At 38.0% G+C, this 20,951-nt stretch overlaps 1 protein-coding gene and 1 non-coding gene across 3 annotated transcripts; one reads left to right on the top strand and one right to left on the bottom strand.

Annotated features, from left to right (window-relative positions):
• Nucleotides 1-660: 660 nt before the first annotated feature.
• On the bottom strand, nt 661-20,418 carry SCAND3 (SCAN domain containing 3). Of its 2 annotated transcripts, XM_070777502.1 has the most exons (4): nt 19,394-20,418; nt 8,528-8,675; nt 4,698-6,193; nt 661-2,724 (listed from the first exon to the last, which is right to left on the bottom strand). In XM_070777502.1, the coding sequence occupies exons 1-4, from the start codon at nt 19,811-19,813 to the stop codon at nt 808-810; spliced, it is 3,981 nt and encodes a 1,326-aa protein (XP_070633603.1). In that variant the 5' UTR covers nt 19,814-20,418; the 3' UTR covers nt 661-807. The 2 variants fall into 2 exon arrangements, with proteins under 2 accessions (XP_070633603.1, XP_019840917.2); XM_019985358.2 differs by lacking the exon at nt 661-2,724 and having other exon boundaries at nt 2,731-6,193.
• Nucleotides 15,144-15,216, top strand: TRNAK-UUU (transfer RNA lysine (anticodon UUU)). Its single transcript has one exon. It is a non-coding gene; the product is annotated as a tRNA-Lys (tRNA).
• Nucleotides 20,419-20,951: the final 533 nt, after the last annotated feature.

The raw sequence follows: 20,951 nt of genomic DNA, 5'->3' as shown, positions 1-20,951 counted from the left end.
ACTCGATGGATGTGAGTCTGAGTGAACTCCGGGAGTTGGTGATGGACAGGGAGGCCTGGAGTGCTGCGATTCATGGGGTCGCAAAGAGTCGGACACGACTGAGCGACTGATCTGATTTGATCTGATCTGATCTGATTAATAGTGAACACTACCACAATAGAAGATAGAACATTTCATCACCCTGCAGAATTCTCTCCGTGATATCTCACTTTTACTACTGTATTCAACTACTGTTGAATAAACATGATACATTTTATTATGTGAAAGGGTATTTAGGTTTTTTCCCACTGAACTTTTATAAGCATTTGATGGTTTTCCCCACTTTACCCACTTAAACACTGCATCTAAACGTGCACCTACAAAACAAACTTATCATCAACTTCCAACCAAACAACCCAAGATCAGTTTTACAAATTTAACATCTTACAGACACCCACCCTTGCATTCAAATTCTAATTCTACCCCTTGAATTCACTTCACTGATCAAGTCTGCCGTTTCAAAGAAATGATTCCCGATCTTGAAGTCATTCTTTAACTTTAATAAATTAATAAAAAACAATAATAAAAATACATACAATATACAAGACCAAAAATTTTAATGTTAGAATGAACAGATTTAAAATTACATCCTAATAACTATAACAAATTTGACAGGGAAAATAAGAGAAGTATAAAAAGTGTACACTTTAATATACATATAGGCAATTTATATATAGAATTGCTAATTTAATAAAAAACTTTTCATAGTTCCATAATGCCTATATGTATACTTTGAATTAACACATTATAAATCAGTATTTAAAATTTTTAATGTGATAAGTGAGCTTGCTTCTTGCTCGTTAATTTGTCTAATCTAGGTTGGATTGATGACAATGCTACTCTCAAGGGATAATGTATATTTAAACTGTTTCTATGTTTTGTTTTAATAACACTTAAGGTAGAGAACCCAGTCTCACAGAGGTATGTTGAGGGGAACAGAAGAAGAGATTTTAAAGCAATCTCAGCAAGCTCAGGATATTCATTTTTAACTTTTATCCAAAATGAAGCAAGTGATGCTGTATTTTCAAAATTCATTTTCAATCCTTCATCAGTAGCCAGATTCAACAACTTATCCTGTAGGATTATAGTTAAATTTAAATTATCTTTTGATGAAAGAAATGGATTTTGTATCCATGAATTTCCTATGCGTGGATCTTCTATTGAAGGAAAGTACAATTCAAAACAATCTGACAAATTTGTAAGATGTTCACTGACAACTTTTTGTAGATGTGCAATATCAAGATCATTACCTACTTCATTGATAACTGTTGTTAAATTATGGAACATGTCATAACAATCTGTAGAAACTCTTTTTTTCCAAGCTTTTAACTTTTGTTTTTGTCCTTCAATCTTATCTGCCATTGAAAAACATGTTGCATTTTTTCCTTGCATGCAAACATTAAGATCATTAAAAATACTGAAGATGTCAGATAAATAAGCAAGTTTGGCAATCCAATTCACATCTTTGAAAAGTTGGGACCAAACTGGCTTCTTGCTTTGCAGAAATACTAAGAGTTCATTTCGTATTTCAAACAGTCTTGATAGAACTTTTCCCCAGGATAACCACCGTATTTCAGCATGCAATAACAGTTGCTTATGATCAGCTTCCATATTATCACATAATAAAGAAAATAATCTTGAATTTAATGCATTAGATTTTACATAATTCACAATTTTTACTATGTCAGTAAGCACACTATTCAGTTCAGCTGATATTTTTTTCATAGCAAGACTTTCTCGATGAATGAAGCAATGTGTTATTTTACATTCTGGTGCAAGTTCTTTAATCTGGTTAATCACTTCAGAATGTTTTCCTGTCATTGAAGCTGCACCATCAGAACACACTCCTACACAAAACTTAAATTCCAAACCACATTTGTTGACAACATAATTCTTCAGAGCTTCATACAGTTCTGAGCTAGTTGTGTTTGTTGGTAAAGAGGCTGAAAAAAAGAATTCTTCCTTTATATCATCATCATGTTCAAATCTCACATATACTAAAAGAATTATCATGTTAGCAATATCTCTGCATTCATCAAGTTGCAATGAAAAATACTTGGCTAGTTTTATTTGTTCTATGAGTTGGTCTTCCATATCATTCGCCAGTTCCTGAATACGTCGAGCTATGGTGTCATTGGAAAGTGGTACTTGAGCTACCTTCTTTGCTGCAGATTCACCCAACATTTCTAAGCAAACTTCTTTGATGCAGTCCTTCACTAGTGTCTCAGCAATTGTGTATGGTGTTTTAGACTTAGCAACCGGAAGCGCTACTTTATAAGAAGCCCTCAAAGCACTAATGTTTATGTGAGAAACATTGAACACATGCTTTGGTTGGTTTTTCAATTCATTACTCTTTCTTTCAAAGAATTCTTTTGGTTGTGAACTTATTTCTTTATGTTTTGAATATAGATGCCGCTTAAGTTTTGATGGTTTCATCGCTTCATTAGCCAGTACATCTCCACAGATAATACACTGTGGTTTCAGCACTTCACCATCAATTATGGCTATGAAACCAAACTCAATATATGAGGGATCATACTTCCGAGTAAAGCTAGTATGAACTCTTTTGGTTTTCACTCCCTCAAGATGACTTCCATTGTTACCATTCCTTTTGCTACTATTGCCATATTCAGAATAGGTGTGTCTTTTCTTCACAAAAAAGTCCAGTGAAGCTTGTTTTGTCATCTGCAAATTAGAATTAAAAATAAGCAATACAAATTTTACTTTCCTCCTTATTAATAATGTTAAACTAAAAATTAAAAACTAGGCCTGCATCATCAAAAAATCTACAAATAATAAAAGCTGGAAAGATGTGGGAAAAAAGGAACTCTTCTTCTATACTGTTGATAGGAATGTAAATTGGTACAGCCACTATGGAGAACAGTATGGAAGTGCATCAGAAAACAAAAAATAGAGTTATTGTATGATCCTGCAATCTCACTCCTGGGCATATATTCAGAGAAAACTATAATTCAGAATGATACATACACCCCAATGTTCATTGCAGCACTATTTACAATAGCCAAGACATGGAGGCAACCTAAAGGTCCATGAACAGATGAATGGATAAAGAAGATGTAGTACATATATACAATGGAATATTACTCAGCCATAAAAAAGAATGAAGTAATGCCATCTGCAGCAACATGGATGGACCTAGAAATTATCATATTCAGTGAAATAAGCCAGAAGAAGAATGATAAATAAATGACATTGCTTATAAGTGGAATTTAAAAACAAGATACAAATGAACTTATTTCCAAAACAGAAAGAGACTCACAGACATAAAAACAAACTTATGGTCAGTTATTAAAGGAGAAAGATAGGGGAGGGATAAATTAGGAGATTGGGATTAACATATATATACTACTATATATAAAATAGATAACCAACAAGGTCCTACTGTATAGCATAGGGAATATACTAAATATTTTGTAATGACCTATAAGGGAAAAGGATCTGAAAAAAGAATGGGTGTGTGTATATATATATATAGGTGTGTGTGTGTGTATATGTATCAACATGTATATACATATATGTATATATACATATATAAACTGAATCACTGTGCTGTATACTTGAAACTAACATAATATTATAAATCAACTAGACTTCAATTTAAAAAATTTTACAAAACCAGGCTTGATTAAAAACATAAAATTATTTTTAAATTAAGTTATAAAGATAAGTAAATGCTTACATTTTCTCAGTTTTACACACTTCTGGGTTACAGCTGACAAGCTAAACAGCATATCACACATTTTAATGTGAACCTATTATACTTGACTAATTTACAACTGCTATCACATGTGATTCACCTTGAGAGTTTAACATCAAGACTGAATATTCTATTTGAAAAGATGAGTTCATTAATCATGTGCTTTGTATCTGCAATGTCATATTGTTGTAATTTCCAAGTACTCTCAATATGTGTACTTACCTCACTGTGAACTAGTATGACAGTTTGCAGACCATTACTGGTCTGAAGAACAAACTCTAAATACCACTGGCCCAAATCACATGTAACCTTCATATTTCAAAACACTAACTTGAACACATATTAGTTCTACTTTATAAAACCTAATGATTGAAAAATCTCTTTGGCCTTATTTCACACTCTGCATTTTAATCATAAAACCAAACTTTCCCAACAAAACTCATGTCTCCCAACCAAATTTATCATTCCCTGACCTTCCTAAATATTTCTTCACTTGACCTGAGATGCCCTTTCTTAGCTTACCTCTCTACCCGCACTTACATACAACTAAAACAATGTAACAGTAAGTTCATCTGTTCCCAAATTTATCCTTCTGTAGAAACATACCACCAGGCATACCATTTGTCCCCTGGATCCTAGCTTTCTCATCCCCCCAAGAAATGCGTGACATCAGAAAGAAGAGATATTACTGCTGCTCACTCCAGAACAATAAACAAAGCAGCATCCAAGGTTATAACTTACAACTTGAAAAATGAGTGGAGGGAGGACATTAAAAGTAATTGACCTTTTTTAGAAGAAAATATATCCAAGATGGCCATCATTGTGCTTTAGTGTGCCATGTCAAAACTTTCTCACTCATCATGATCACAGTAAAGAAGAAAGAGGCTCTTGCCTTTCTTTGATCCACAACAAATTCTTTGATCCACACTCAAATTCTTACCCAATCTCCTACTTTGTCTGATGAAATCGGTGTTTCCGATGGCTTCAACATTTTGAAAGGTTGAACAGTCAAACTTCTTGGAACCTCATCATGTTTCCTTTTCATTGTAGTGGTCTGGTAGCAAAGACTACAAGTTATTTTGTTACAATAACCCTCAGTCTCAGGTTGAGAGGGCACTCCACAGATTGCATGGATGTTTCTACAACATGATTCACAACTATTAGCACCTATGCATTCTTTTCCACAACCCACACATGATAAAAAATTCAGTCTGCTTTCAGGAACAGTTTTTCGGGCTACCTTAGGAGTAATAGAAAAAATCTCTTCAATATCACTACTATCTGTTCCAATCTCAATGTTTTCTTCATACTGGGCTCTTAGAGTATTTTCTGATTCTTTATCAGCCTGTTCCAATTCATTTTCTGTGTTCAGGCTGGCAACAAGTTCTTCAGTTGACTGAGAATGAGAGAGCCCCAGTTTAGCTTCAGAACTAAATGCACCCTCACATAGAGTCTGTTGCATGCCTCTGTGATGGGGTTGATTTTGGGTCATTTGAATAAACCACAAAAATTCAGCCCAGTGTGATGAATTGTTAGTTTGCATCCAGGAGATAATTCGATTTTGGATATCCTCATTAACTTGATTTATAGAACTTAGGCTTTGGCAGGGCTGAGGATTCCCATGAACAATTTTAAGTTCTGGCCAAATATTACTAAGTTCACTGACAATCTGGCTTGAAAATTCCCTCCCACTGTCAGACTGTAGAACACTGGGTGCTCCAATAATTGTAAAAATATCTAAAAGAGCATGTGCAACCTCTTTAGGCCTTTTAGATTTTAATGACCGCAAAAAACTCAAGTTTGTACGAAAGTCTTGATAATGCATAATAAATTTATACTCTCCATCAGGATTCAACTGCATGTCTATAAGATCCACTTGGCATCTTGAGTTAACTTCCTTAATTGGCTTTGATGTTAGAACTTTCTTGAGTTTTGAATGTTTCTGTTGGCATGGTTTGCAGAGTGTCAAGTACAGCATTATAACTTCTTTTGTGATGTTCTTGTATTTTGCTTGTAACTCTTTTTCCATGCGTGTACGTCCACCATGTCCAGTGCTGAGATGTGTGTCATGCAATATGTCAAATAAGTCCTCACTGTGTAAATAAAACCGTATTTTATCTGTTTCCCCATTTATAGCCTCAATTAGCTTCTCATGACCTTGTACAATGATCACATCAAATCTAGCCAAGCGCCGGTAGTCAATTGATTCTTTTTTTTCCTTAGCCTTAGCTTCTTTCACTTCCCTGATTAATTGACAGTACTTTGCTTTAGAAAATATCTTGGTGTTATTACTCTTGTTTTCCAGTAACACTGCTAAGCTTCTGAAGAACTTTTCTCTCATGTTTTCTGGTTCGATTTCTGCTTCATTAGCATCTAAACTACTAAAGTTATCATCACCCATGCTTTGAGACATCATGGAAAGCCACAAAAATGATCCTAAAATATAAATGAAAAACCAATTAGAATATTTGGGAATATAATCTAAATACCATATTGCCCAAATAACCACTAGAGCTTGGAGTAGAAGTAGATATGAACACATAAGAGGGGCAGCACAATTTTGATTAAGAAGTCTACCTTTGGAGGAATAAAGAGGGGTAGCCAGGAACAAAAAGTTCTGATAAAGAGTAGAAGGCCAGGTTATGACTTTCCAGAGCAGTATCCAGGGTTAACCCTAAAGTAAAGCACTGTTTTATGTAAAACAGAAAACAAATTGATGTTATAATTTTTTTTCATTTATTTATTAATTACACAAAAACTATTTTTTGGCTAGAGAAGTCTCAGAAATACAGTAATAGTTTTTTTTTATAGAATGATAGTTTCTTAATTAATTAATTTACTTATTTTGGCTGCATCCAGGTCTTAGTTACAGCGTGCAGGGGGGATCTTTTGTTGCAGCACCCCAACCTTCTAGCTATGTGACAAGGCTCTGGAGCCCACAGGTTCAGCAGTTCCTCCATGGCATAAGGGATCTTAGTTCCCATGTGGATCTTAGTTCCCTGACTCCACTGCAAGGGGACTGGACCACCAGGGAATGGATGCTTAACTGCTGAACCATCAAGGAAGTCCTAATAGGTGTTTTTGTCTTTTTTTTAAGTTTCAGACTATACCACATTTTGTTTTATTCAGTCATGTTAGCTGGTATAGCAACATCTGGGGCTTAAGTTGAAATATCATATATTTACATCAGCTCCCTTTTGGTGCTTGTAAAGCTATAAACCCAATATAAATACCCTTACTACTGATTTTGATAAAGAAAGAGCAGCAGACAAACCTGAAGTAGTGAAAAATCTCTGGTTTAATATAAGATATTAAAATAAATGTTTAGACTATTCATAATAATAGAAACATTTAAATAAATCAAATTTGGCTAGTCTTAAGGAAGCTATTTTGAAAAGATCAAAAAGAATAATTTGGAATTAGCATATAACCTCGAAAGTCCTATAGATGCTTGGAAAAAATACTTTTTCTCAAGTTGTTTGATAATTTGCATACCAAATATTGAACTGGTAAATTGAAATAATTCTCAAATGTTAATAATTTCCAAAGCTTCGGAATTGTGTTTTGGCCTCATTTAACTCTCAGTTGTTCCAACAAGACCTCCTTGATCATTTAAGCTTACAGTGAGTTCTCCTTTCTTGAAGATATAATTTATCAATAACATAAACTAGCACTGTAGTACTTTCTTCTTTCACTGTTTCATATGTACAACGGACAAGACTATAAGTTTCTAAAGAAGCAGGGATCACTTTTCCTTCTAGTATTTCTTCCACTATCTAACATTTTATTACAAAGAAAAGTGTTGAATAAGGAGTTCCCTGGTGGTCCAGTGATTTAGAATTGGTGCTTTCACTGCTGAGGGCTGGGTTCAATCTCTGGTCAGGCAACTAAGATTCTGCAAATCAAGCCTTGGGGTGCAGCCAGAAAAAAAAAAAAAAAGTGTTGGATAAAAATTTGTTAATTAGCTTTATAATGAAGATGACAACACTCCTGAAAAGTGCTATTTCAAAGTGTGACTGAAAAGACCATTATATAGATAGTATTTCTTTCCACACTGATACATTTTGTATCATGCTATGGAGCCATGAACATAAAGGTAAACAAGGATAAACCAGGGGGAAGAAAGAAATATAAGGCAATGTAAATGAGAACCAAGAGAATATGAGCTTCAGAAATTAGTACAATCAATATTAGTAGGTCTATGATAAGCAGAAAATATGGAATTGCTAGGGATATAAGAAAAGAAAAAGTGATATCAATTAAGCCTTTTGGAAAAGACAGGTGCTCCAGAACCAAGCCAGCCTGCACCACTGCCTCTACCACACATTACACTGTTAATAGTCCTTAGATCTCTAGTGGACATGGACTTCAGAAATTCCATTTTCTTCGGTAGGATTTCTAAGTAATAGTTCCAATCTTAAATAGCCATATGTAACAAGAATTGGGGAGCAGAGGCTATAGAAATGGGACCCATGGCTATATTGACAAGTGATCCACATTTATATACAGAGGCATCTTTGATTTATCTATCCACAGGTACTTAATTCCATTGCAAGTTATCCATGAAAAATACTGTGTTCAATTATTTTTTACATTATTGTTTGATTGCTTAAGTCAAGTTCATTAATAGCATTACACTACACTGGTTGACCTTTCCTTCAGCTATATTCACTAGAAGCGTCAATGGAATAAAGTTTGATAACCTTTCAATGAATGGGCCCTTCCCTCTCCCAAATCTCATCCTCTTTCCAAAGACTAAATTATCCTCACCATTATCTTGAAGGAGGTGTGATTCTGGAGATTCACATTCCATTCTGTCTTCTATAGACTGGAGATGGGTACCTAAGGACTCCTTTGCAGTATCCAGAAGAGTCTTTTCTTCCATTGGAACTGCTTGCTCATATGTGCCCTGTGGGACCTGGGGATAAATAGGTACATTTGGAAATTAATATAATGTTAATAATATCACTGCATAAACCATAGCTAAACCTTAAAACATTTTTCTACTGAAATGGAAAGGATATAAGAAGAAAAAGTCTTCACTGAATTCTTAAGAGGAGTGCTAGATAGAGTAAGAAGAGAAATAAAAAATGCTGGAACAAATAAGGTCAGAGCCATACAACAGAAATTAGACAGGAGTTGATATGCAAACCTATGGTTTTTGTTTTGGGAACTCAGAATGGAAGCACATTAAAGGAATATTCCCTAAATTGTGATAACTGGGAGAAAATTGTAAATGAGTTTCAGTAGGAGCAATCAAAGTAAATATTTGGGGTGAAATTATCTAATAATGACTAATGAACTATTTAAACCAGGAAGAAATCGGACAGTTGTTTTAGACCAAATGTGGAAAACATTAGCCGACTGTGTTATGTATGGATGCAGGGGGAAAAAGCCAATCAAAGTGGGTAACTGTGTTGGGTGAAAAGAAAATATTATTTTAGCCTTACACCAATCATCTAGTACTCGTGTCATAATTAAATTCACCCTATTGTCTCCAAAATATACAGTTGATCCTTGGACAATATTGGCTTGACCCTTAGGGGGTCTATCTACAAAGCAATTTTTTTTCCAATAACAAATAATACAGTACTACACAATCCTTGGTTGGTTGAATTTGCACATGCAGGAGCAGATTTGGAAGAACCCTGTATAGGGATGCAGGTCAAGAAGCAACAGTTAGAACCAGACATGGAACAACAGACATGTTCCATGTCTGGTAACAACAGACTGGTTCAAAATGGGAAAGAAGTAACTCAAGGCTGTATACTTTCACCTTGCTTATTTAACTTATATGCAGAGTACATCATGGAAATCCTGGACTGGATGAATCACAAGCTGGAATCAAGATTGCCGGGAGAAATATTAACAACTTCAGATATCCAGATGATACTACTCTAATGGCAGAAAGCAAAGAGGAACTAAAAACCCTCTTGATGAGGGTGAAAGAGGAGAGTGAAAGTTATTGCCACTGACTTTAAATAAACACTGTCTTTAATATAGAAGCATGTTTGGGAATCCCTTGGTGGTCCAGTGGTTAGGACTCAGCACTTTCACTGCAGTGGCCTGACTGCGATTCCTGGTTGAGGAATTAGGAACCAAGATACTAGATAGATAAACACACACACACAAATACATACATATAAACATGTTTACCTCCAAGTTATCTATATGGCACTGTTTGTTACACATTTGCTTACCATATTCTTGGGAAACCAGAAGTAAGAACATATTTAAAGCTCTTCATGGGAAATAGATGGGGAAACAGTGGAAATAGTGTCAGACTTTAATTTTTTGGGCTCCAAAAAAATTGAAGCCATGAAATTAAAAGACGCTTACTCCTTGGAAGGAAAGTTATGACCAACCTAGATAGCATATTGAAAAGCAGAGCTATTACTTTGGCAACAAAAGTCCATCTAGTCAAGGCTATGGTTTTCCCAGTGGTCATGTATGGATGTGAGAGTTGGACTGTGAAGAAAGCTGAGAGCTGAAGAATTGATGCTTTTGAACTGTGGTGTTGGAGAAGACTCTTGAGAGTCCCTTGGACTGCAAGGAGATCCAACCAGTCCATTCTAAAGGAGATCAGTCCTGGGTGTTCATTGGAAGGACTGATGCTGAAGCTGAAACTCCAATACTTTGGCCACCTCATGCGAAGAGTTGACTCATTGGAAAAGACCCTGATGCTAGGAGGGATTGGGGGCAGGAGGAGAAGGGGATGACAAAGGATGAGATGGCTGGATGGCATCACCAACTCGATGGACATGAGTTTGAGTGAACACTGGGAGTTGGTGATGCACAGGGAGGCCTGGCGTGCTGTGATTCATGGGGTCGCAAAGAGTCAAGACATGACTGAGCAACTGAACTGAACTGAACTGAATGTTATTCCTCCTTCAGCCTGTATATAAGTTGATATATTAAATCTTTGTAAAATATAATTCTGTGAATCAGTTGTCATAACATTCAATAGGTATGTCTATCTGGACTGTGTTACAGTCTAATGTCTGATTGTGCTAAGTCTAGAAATGATAGTCAGTGGACAATAAGAAAATCTTGTAATAATCCAGGAAGGTGGTTAACAGCCAACTGTTTGGCACAGTTTGTTATCAGTAATCTAGATTGTTTCTGTCCGGCCTTTCAATCATTTTAATGTCATTATTTGTGTTATCAGCTTACTATAGCTTCTTCTTTAAATAGTCTTTGCCTATAATTTACCAGATGAAGTCTAAAGCTTCAGTGCCATTCACCAAAAGGAAAAAAAAAGTAATAAAACTTGTGTTACAGTGTGTTGTACTATTTTAGTTTAGGAGAGTTTTCATTGACTTGTAGATCTTTTACTCATTTCTACACATGGATATTTGTTAATCATATAAGCAACAAGTAAACTGGGAAAGAGATGTGTTAGGTAGATTCTATTCTATTCTATTCTAATGAAAGTAGGTCCATTAATGAAAATAAGTATTCAACAGCCAATAACTTCCCAAGTCTGTCTTAAGAGAATAGCAGCCTCTGGGACTAATCACATCTCCATGATTAATTCTAAAACTGAGTAAGAATGAAAGTTAAAAGGAGGGGAGGAGCTGTTACCTCCTAAGAACCAGAATTCTGATTTATAGCTATTTAATATACCTTAATGGAGAAGGAAATGGCAAACCACTCCAGTACTCTTGCCTGGAAAATCCCATGGATGGAGGAGCCTGGTAGGCTGCAGTCCATGGGGTCGCTAAGGGTTGGACACGACTGATCAACTTCACTTTCACTTTTCACTTTCATGCATTGGAGAAGGAAATGGCAACCCACTCCATGTTCTTGCCTGGAGAATCCCAGGGATGGGGGAGCCTCGTGGGCTACCATCTATGGGGTCGCACAAAGTCGGACACGACTGAAGTGACTTAGTAGCAGCAGCAATATACCTTAAAGTGAAAAGAACACAAATAACTCTACAATTGGAGGCTTTGAGTATGGCTGCTGCTGCTGCTGCTGCTAAGTCGCTTCAGTCGTGTCCGACTCTGTGCGACCCCAGAGACGGCAGCCCACCAGGCTTCTCTGTCCATGGGATTCTCCAGGCAAGAACACTGGAGTGGGTTGCCATTTCCTTCTCCAATGCATGAAAGTGAAAAGTGAAAGTGAAGTCGCTCAGTCGTGTCCGATTCTTCTCAACCCCATGGACTGCAGCCCACCAGGCTCCTCCGTCCATGGGATTTTCCAGGCAAGATTACTGGAGTTGGGTGCCATTGCCTTCTCCCTGACTCCAATTCTTTAAGTGTGCCACTTACAGTGGAAGTAGCTTGGCCATTTCACATCCCTGCCAAAGCCACTCTCTTGCAAAGATCCCTGTAGAAGCCATATTGCACTCAAATAGAACATTTCAATAGTTTGCCTTGCCAAATATTCTTAACTTGGTTAATTTTTAAAATTTCCCTCACTGGGCCTTGGATTTACAAAAATAATTTCTCATTCATATGACATTTGAATCTAAAAATGTTCATATAATCAAGCACCCTAGCCTATCGTGCAGGAGACATCAAATGAGAAATAAACATTTTTCTGAATATGATTTTTATGGTAAGTATTATAAACTTAGAAAAAGGTGCATAACTCATAAATGTAGGGCTCAATGACATCACAAAGTGAACTACTCATTTAAAAAAACAGAACTTTATCAGCTACTTTTGTCTGACCCTCTTCACTCAATGTGTCTACTACTCTGACATCTATCATCAAAGATTCATTTTGCTTTTTGGACTTTACAGAAACAGAATCATATAATATATACTTACTTTTGTCTGGGTTCTTTTGCTCAACATTATATTTGTGAAATTCATCCATATTGTTGAATGTAGCACTTGCTCATTCATTTTCATTATTATATAGTATTCAGTTATACAAATACACCATGATGTATTCATCCATGACAACTTTTAATGGACATCTGTGTTGTTTAGAGTTCTTGGCAATTATAATAATGCTGCTATGAATATTATTTTGCATGTCTTTGAATGTGTTTCTGTAAGATATATACCTTGTAGTAGGTTTGCTGGATCATGGAGTATGGTTACACTCGGTTGATATTTCCAAAACGGTCATAACAACTTATTCCTATCAGTAGTACACAGGCATTCTACTAGCTCAACATCCTTACTCAAATTTGGTCACATCAACGGTGGTTACCAAGTTTGTTTTAATTTGCATTTTTCTGATCACTGTGTGCGGGTGTGCTAAGTCACTTTAGTCATGTCTGACTCTTTGTGACCCCATGGACTATAGCCCGCCAAGTTCCTCTGTCTGTGGGATTCTCCAAGCAAGAATACTGGAGTGGATTGCCATTTCTTCCTCCAGGGGATCTTCCCAATCCAGGGATCGAATCCACATCTCTTGTGTCTCCCGAATTGGCAAATGGGTTCTTTATCACTGTGCCATCTGAGAAGCCCAAAACAGACTTGCCTCAGGTCCCACCAAAATCTGAACTTGGATTCCTGGATTCAGAGTCCAGAGGGCAAAATACTGTCAGAATTATGAACTCTAATAATTCATATTCACCAAGCAGAACAAGATGCTCAAATAAAGTCTAGTAAAAGGTGTCAGTGGATGTCAGTATTCTGTGGGATGGCTTGAAAATTTGGGTCCATAAATACTGGAGCCCAAACTGCACATAAACCAGAAAATTCCAAAAGGAAACCGTCACTGATATCTGAATGAAAGCCAAGATGTATTATAACATTATGGTGGGATTTAAGGAATTTATGTGTCATGTTCCTTTTCCCCAAGCTGGACACCATGTTATAAACTTACTTCCTCTTCTCAGACAGAACAAAATATATAAGAAACCAATTTTCTTTTAAAATAAAAGTTCATAAATGGTCGAGCCATTTCCCTTTGGTAAGTTTTTCCCTTCTCTGGTCTTAAGAATAAAAGGTCTTATGTAGATTTCTTTATATAGTATCACAGCATGCATCTCAGTTTGCCTAAATCTTTCCATAACTGAGGTAAAGGAGGTCCTGGAGGGAAAGATATAAGTCATCTGGGAGACAAGGAAACTATTTATAATTAAACAATTTTATCAATTCTGTAAAGTTGGTATAAGCACAACCAGAACAACTCAAGACATGAAACAAAATATAGATATGGCTTATTGTGATGCATTTATCACTGACTCCTCCTCCTCCACAACCATGTACCCACACACATCTAGCCTCTTGATTCCTCTGCATTTCCATTTGAGAGACCAGTCCAAGGCAGGTGGGCCTGGTCTTAGAAGGAATCGGAGGAATTCCATTCAGCTTTTACCACAGAAGTGTAAAGGGTGCCTTTGGATGGCAAAAACAAATAACAAAGGTGAAATTATCTCAAACCGGTTACGACAGTCATTTGTCTTTCACTATATAACTCCTAGATTTTGTTTTTTAAGTTTCTAATAAGAAACTTGGTCATAAAATAGTGGAGTAAATATGGCTGTATTCATTAGAAATGCATGCATTTCTCAATTGATTATAACACCCAATTTACAGTGGCTTAAACAAATTGGGGTTTATTTTTGTCATATGTTAAGAAATCCAGAGGAGGGCAGTTGCTGGCATTGATTCACATACCTAACAGTTGTCAGGGACCAGAGCTGTCTTCATTCATAACATATTGGTGGTCATCCTAACATTTGTCATCACGTCATGGTCACAAGATAGCTACCATAGCTCTAGACATCATATTCGTGTTCAAGACAGGAAGTGGGAAAAGGCTGAACTAAACACCCCACTCCAGTACTCTTGCCTGGAAAATCCCATGGATGGAGGAGCCTGGTGGGCTGCAGTCCATGGGGTCGCTAAGAGTCGGACACGACTGAGCGACTTCACTTTCCCTTTTCACTTTCATGCATTGGAGAAGGAAATGGCAACCCACTCCAGTGTTCTTGCCTGGAGAATCCCAGGGACGGGGGAGCCTGGCGGGCTGCCGTCTCTGGGGTCGCACAGAGTCAGACATGACTGAAGCGACTTAGCAGCAGCAGCAAACACATATGTGCCATTTTATAAGGAAAATATAAGCTTCCCCAGAAACTCCTAGAAAATATGCTTATTTCTTTTTGGCCAGAACCATACTGCCTGGCCAACTCTAGTACAAGGAAAGCTGAAAAGCATTTAATTAGGTACATAGCCAACAGTTAGGTAGATAGCTTCCCCAGTGGCTCAGTGGTGAAGAAACCCTCTGCCAATGCAGGCAGGAGACATGGGGAAGATACCCTGGAATGGGAAATGGCAACCCACTCCAGTATTCTTGCTTGGAGCCTGGAGAATCCCATGGACAGAAGAGCCTGGCTGGCTACAGTCAATGGAGTTACAGAGTTAGACGCAACTGAACACGAAGACTATGTCTGAGCCTCTATTTTTTTTTTAAGAGAGCCTGGATAGCTCAGTTAGTAGAGCATCAGACTTTTAATCTGAGGGTCCAGGGTTCAAGTCCCTGTTCAGGCGTTGCTCTAAAGTGTTTTGGATAGCTCAGTCAGTAGAGCATCAGACTTTTAATCTGAGACTCCACAGGGTTCAAACCCCTGTTCAGGCTTAAGTGAAAGTCCTTCAATCCTGTCTAACTCTTTACAACCCCATGGACTGTATAGAGTCCTGAATTCTCCAGGTTAGAATACTGGAGTGGGTAGTCTTTCCCTTTGGGCATAGATTTTTAGGCTCCTCCATGGCTCAATGGTAAAGAATTTCCTGCAGGTTTGATCCCTGGGTCCGGAAGATGCCCTGGAGAAGAGAATGGCAATCCACTTCAGTATTCTTGCCTGGAGAATCCCAAGGACAGAAGAGCCTGATGGGCTACAGTCCCTAGGATCACAAAGAGTTGGACAGACTGGAGCAACTTAGTGTAGCCAACATGAAGTATTTTTTTATGGAAGAAAGAAGGGGTGTACAATAGATACTGGGCTGGCAGTTAAAAGCATTTACAACAATGGCATTTTCCCCTTCCTTCAGAAATCACACAGAGACAAAACAAAACAAAAATAGAAAAACATTTATGCAATTATACAAATTTGACATTTAACCCTGAGTCATGTGAAAAACTTTCCAATATAATCAGAGCATAACCCTAAACATTACCCAGTATTGACCAAAGACAAAGTCCTACCAGAAGAGGAAAATTTTAAAGTAACAGGTACATGTTAAGGGAAAAAAAAAAAAACCAATACTGTTTATTTGAAACAGAAAAGGTGTGATGGCTAGAAGATAGAGACTGCTTGTATAGGAATCTATGCAATAACACATGAACTCATGAAACAACATGCTTTCTGTAAAAGTACACAAAAACTAACAGGATTTATGGAGAAAATAAAGTTGTAGGGTAGATTATTTAAATTCTACACAGCTTTGTCAGGAGATATTAATAAAACTACAGAAATGCCAGTAAAATTACAAGTATAGACAAAAAGACATATTAGACAAAAAATATTAAGTATTTTTAAAATATTAAGTATTCTAAGGATTTTTAACTTAGAAAAGTGATGGTATCTTGTTAGAGGTATAAGGAAAGGGTGAGGCAAGGGTCAAGGGATATCATCATCAGAAGTTCAGATGGGCAAGCATTTGCACACTTTCCAAGAAATGTAGTGAAACTACAAAATATATAATGACAATTCTGGCTCATCATCTTGTTTTTATTTTCTGACACTGGCTTATAAAAAGATAATTCGTTTTTTCTGCTTAAATATTTTCCTTCTTTCATAAAGAAGCTATTTCATGGTTCCAAATAGGACTTTATGCCATGAAGTGAAATCCTGCTGCATTCTACATTGTAGTCAAGTTATCATCTATCTACTGCCACTACTTCTCTATCATACTTAGAGCAGAAGATAACTGAGAAGTAGAAAGCTCTTGTGGGGTAGATTGTCAAACTGTATCATCATCTTACAGACTTCCATTTGAGCCTCAGCACCTAACTGTTGGAGCTCTTGTATACAGAGAGCTTCTGAATGAGACTGCAGCAGTTCCTCAATATCTCCACTCAGCTTTTTCAAATCCAACCTCCTCTGCAAGAGTAACATAAGTTGCTTTGATTTAGTGGAGCTCTTCTGAAGTTTTCAAAGCCTTTAGAATCATAAATTAAATCAGGGAGAAAAATCTTTTTTTTTTGGCCGTGTCAAGCCTTAATTGTGGCACTCATGCTCTCTGTTGCAGCATGATGGCTCCTCTCTAGTTGTGGCGTGCCAGCTCCAGGGCACGTGGGCTCTGCAGTTTGCTGAAAGCGAGTTCTCTGGTTGAAGCCCACAGACTTTGCTGCCCTGTGCATGTGAGATCCTAGTCCCCTGACCAGGGATCAAACCAATGTCCCCTTCAACGAAAGGTGGCTTCTCAACCAGTGGACCATCAGGGAAGTCGCAATCAGGGAGAATCATACCACACCCCATGCAAGTACGCTTTTGTGACATCATCTCAAGCCTCTATAATAATACCAATTTCAAGTTTAATGCTTTATCAATTCCAGAATTCAAAAACTGTGTGTGCATCATCACCTGGTGTAGATGCAATAAACACCTTGAATGTTATCCTTAAATAATAAGCTTTAATGACTGTGATCACACCCTGATTAGAGGGTTGAAGAAAAGTAGTTGTATTAGGAGGTAAAAGAGAACTTTAATAGTTGAAGAAAGTTCATCAACTGTTGGAGGATAGCTTAGTGTATTACTGAGAATTACAAGAATTTTGAAAGAAAAGTTGTTTGTTCCTCTTGCAATATTTTTTAAAATCATCTATAAAACATCACCTAGAAGATAAGTAAATATCTGCCCTGCGATCCAACCTTTCTTGTAGACTTATAGTAGATATTCAGGCTAATCTTTACAATTATTTTTAAAGCTTGTAGGTTGGCAGAATAATATATTACACAGGCTTTAGATTTAAATTCCTACTGGCATTTGCACCCAGCATCACCATCTTAAATACTGGACCTTCTGTTTCCCCCTTCAAGATACAGGCCCTTGAGATCACTTGCTCCAAAAGAGAGTGGTTTCATCAAAATTAAAAACCTGGTCTACGTTATATACTTCTTTGGCAATCAAACTTCTTAACACTGGGGGAAATGTCTTTTCAGCTTCTTTGTACTCACAGCTTCACCAGAGAGCTAAATATTGTGGAAATCATAGCAGTTCTTGAAGCCACTAAACCAGCCACTATTTGTACTAAATGAAGGCACTTCTGCACTTTCTTCTTTAGGTCATATATATTGCTAATGTCTTCTCTTTAATTTTAAGAAAGGCTACTTCTCATTGCTTCTTTCTTTGGTATAAAATTCAAACAAATGTTCCATTTCTTCCATTTCCTTATGCCTTGTTCTAACAAATTTTGTAGCAATTGCAGCTGTTCCAGCTAGATAACTTTCTTTTATTTTCCCAGCATTGTCTCTAACTGTTCGTAAAGTTGACTCTTTTATTTCAGTTGCATGTTTTTTCATTTCTTTCAAAACATTTTATAATTTTGAGCTTTTCTTTATTTGTTAAATCTTTTCTTTCATGCTCACCAGCAGAAATTTTATCACCAGCACGCTTCTGTGGCACTTGCAACCCCCCCTTGCTTGCTCATTTTCTGGAACACAAAAAGGTTTAGCAAAGATTGCACCAAAATAGGAGGAACTATGCACGTAAGCGCTTCTAAAACAGAGACAGGGGCCAAGAGGAAGGATATGGAGGTGAATGGGCAGTATGTACACGTATGTCTTCACAACTTGCTGTACTAGGCTATAGTCATATACTTTGGATTCAGATGCTCTTACTTAGGTGGCCCAAAACATCAACTTTCAGGGAAAACTCATACATGAGCCGACACAATTTCAGCATTACATTGACTTATTTCCCTATTTATCAGACTCATATGAAAGATTTTGCATTCCAGAAAAACATGTTAATAGATCATAAAATGGTTAAAACGTTCTATATATATATAAAATGTTCACATTTAAAAAAGAGTTCAGATAAATGTGTGGATAGTATCTTACAGAAATGGGAGTGTTTGACAATACCCATAATATTCTAAAATTACTCATAAAAGGCAAATGTATGCTCTTAAAAATAACCTCTAGTGTGATAGACCTCACATACCAACAACCCCAAGTACTGAAAAGTATCTAGAAAATGATGCAATTAATCTCTTCATTGTACAGATGAAGTCATCAAAGTCCAAAGAAGGTGTGTACCTGAGGTTACATAGCTAATTAGTGAAAGAGCCTATTAGAGAACCCAGATCTTATTATTTACCATTTCCTGATATTTCCATTAAATGAGGCTACTTCTCTGTTTCTCCTAGAAGGTATTCCTTATATTCTTACACTGATTTGCTTCCATATATGGTCAAAGTAGTGGGCATCATAAGAAGAGATAGCTACTTTTATCTCACAGTCACTGAATAAAATATACTTTTTATTCACAAGCACTAGACCAAGGTTTCCCATTTGGTTTCCCATTTCCTTATTAGAATCAGCTACCACCAACATAAAAATTGTTATCCCAGAAGCATGAATCTATTCATCTACACCAGTGATCAAATGATAATGCCCAGAATTCAAATTTGCAGCAGTCAGTGTGAAGTGAACTCCACTCACTCCACCTTGGACCCACAGCACTCAAATTCTCCACGAAAGATGGCACCTCCAATTTCTCACCTGCTGTCTAGGTTCATCAAGCTCCCTCTCCAAATCCTCCAGCACAGTCACCACCTCCTCGCCACTCTCAGGATGGTGCTCCCGTACCCAAGCCTGGAGCTCCTCAGGCAGGATGGTCAGGAGCTGTTCCAGCACCAACAGTTCCAGGATCTGCTCCTTTGTGTGTGTCTCTGGGCTCAACCACAGACGGCAAAGTTCCCTGAGTTGGCTCAGAGCCTCCCTGGGTCCGGGAGTCTCCTGATAGCAGAACTGCCGGAAACGTTGACGAGAGAGTTCCCTGCTATAAGACAAATTCTTCTGTAGGAAGGATGCCTGATCCCAAATAGGGTCTTCTTCTTTAACCTTTATTTTGATAATCTCCCCTTGTTCCTCTGAACCCTGCCCAGCCAAGGCTGGGATGGCCCCAGGGGCTGCTGCCATCCTTAGCTTGGCCTTGCTCCAACTAGGATCTAAGGAGATGTGTGATTTTATTTGAGGTCCCCACGCAGTCTTTGGTCAGGAAAGCTTTTTTTAATAAGAAAATCCTGTTGACACAGACAAATTACAGACGCAGCTAAATTTTTTTTTTTTGTTTAGGTGAAAACAGGGCAGTTACTTGATCAATTCCATTGAAAGTGAAGCCATTCTCTGACAAGACCGGAAATTGTGAGTTCAGAACTATTCACTAAAGCTCCAGGAGCACAAATTGAGCGGCAGCTTGCTTGCGAGACAGAAAACTGAGGAAACTCTGGCCCTAAAGCCTGGGTCTACTATCCCCAACAAGAAAACCACACAGGTCTCTCTGAAACCGGCGCTCCGAGGCCCAGGCCCGGGATGGGGGGAGAGGGAAAGGGGCTCTTTCCACACCGCTAGCCGTCGGCGGGGAAGGCCCGATTGCCGCCGCGCAGACGCCCTCTCCCCTCCGCCACTTCCCCCTCAAAGGAGCTCGTATTGTCTCGAGAAGTGGGCAGAGAAGTGGGCAACAGGCGACACTCCCGGGCGAGGCGGTGGCTCGTCTCACACACCCGCCTCAGACCCCAGCTCGTTCCAGCCAGGCCCCGGGAGCTGCGCTCACTTCCGGTCCGCTCTAGGATTCCAGGTGGTGCAACCAGCTCGGTGGTCGTGGTAAATCCGAACGGTGAACATGAGGTCACAAGTGCTCTGTAAATTGTTCAGAGACTTTGCTCTCGAGTTACCCAGTTACCGGTGAAGAGTTTTCACTGTGTGAGTAAAGCTAATGAGGGGGCTGCACTGGGTTTTCTTGTCACGGTGACAATCTGTCGCTGCACTAAGACCTGCAGCACTCATCGCTGCGTCCTAAAACAAAAGCAGAAGAGCATCTTGCCCAGTTAGCGAATTCGTAGGCTCCACCTGGCCTTTTCACGTTAGATGTGAGCCACTCTCCTCTTTCCCAGTAGCCGTAATTTAGACTCAAAAAGGAAATGTAAAATCTAGCTCCTTCTTTCCCTTATATAGATGGAGGGGAAAATCAAGATCCATATAGTGAGCTTACCTGCTAATGACAGCAGTAGCTATTCCTGCTACTTCTGGCTCTGTGAGCCATGCTGTTAACAATCCT

This window comes from Bos indicus, chromosome 23 (assembly GCF_029378745.1).
Source record: "Bos indicus isolate NIAB-ARS_2022 breed Sahiwal x Tharparkar chromosome 23, NIAB-ARS_B.indTharparkar_mat_pri_1.0, whole genome shotgun sequence".
In the NCBI taxonomy this organism is placed as follows: Eukaryota; Metazoa; Chordata; class Mammalia; order Artiodactyla; family Bovidae; genus Bos; species Bos indicus.
The sequence above is the reverse complement of the archived record's forward strand: the minus strand, read 5'-3'. Positions and strand labels throughout refer to the sequence as shown.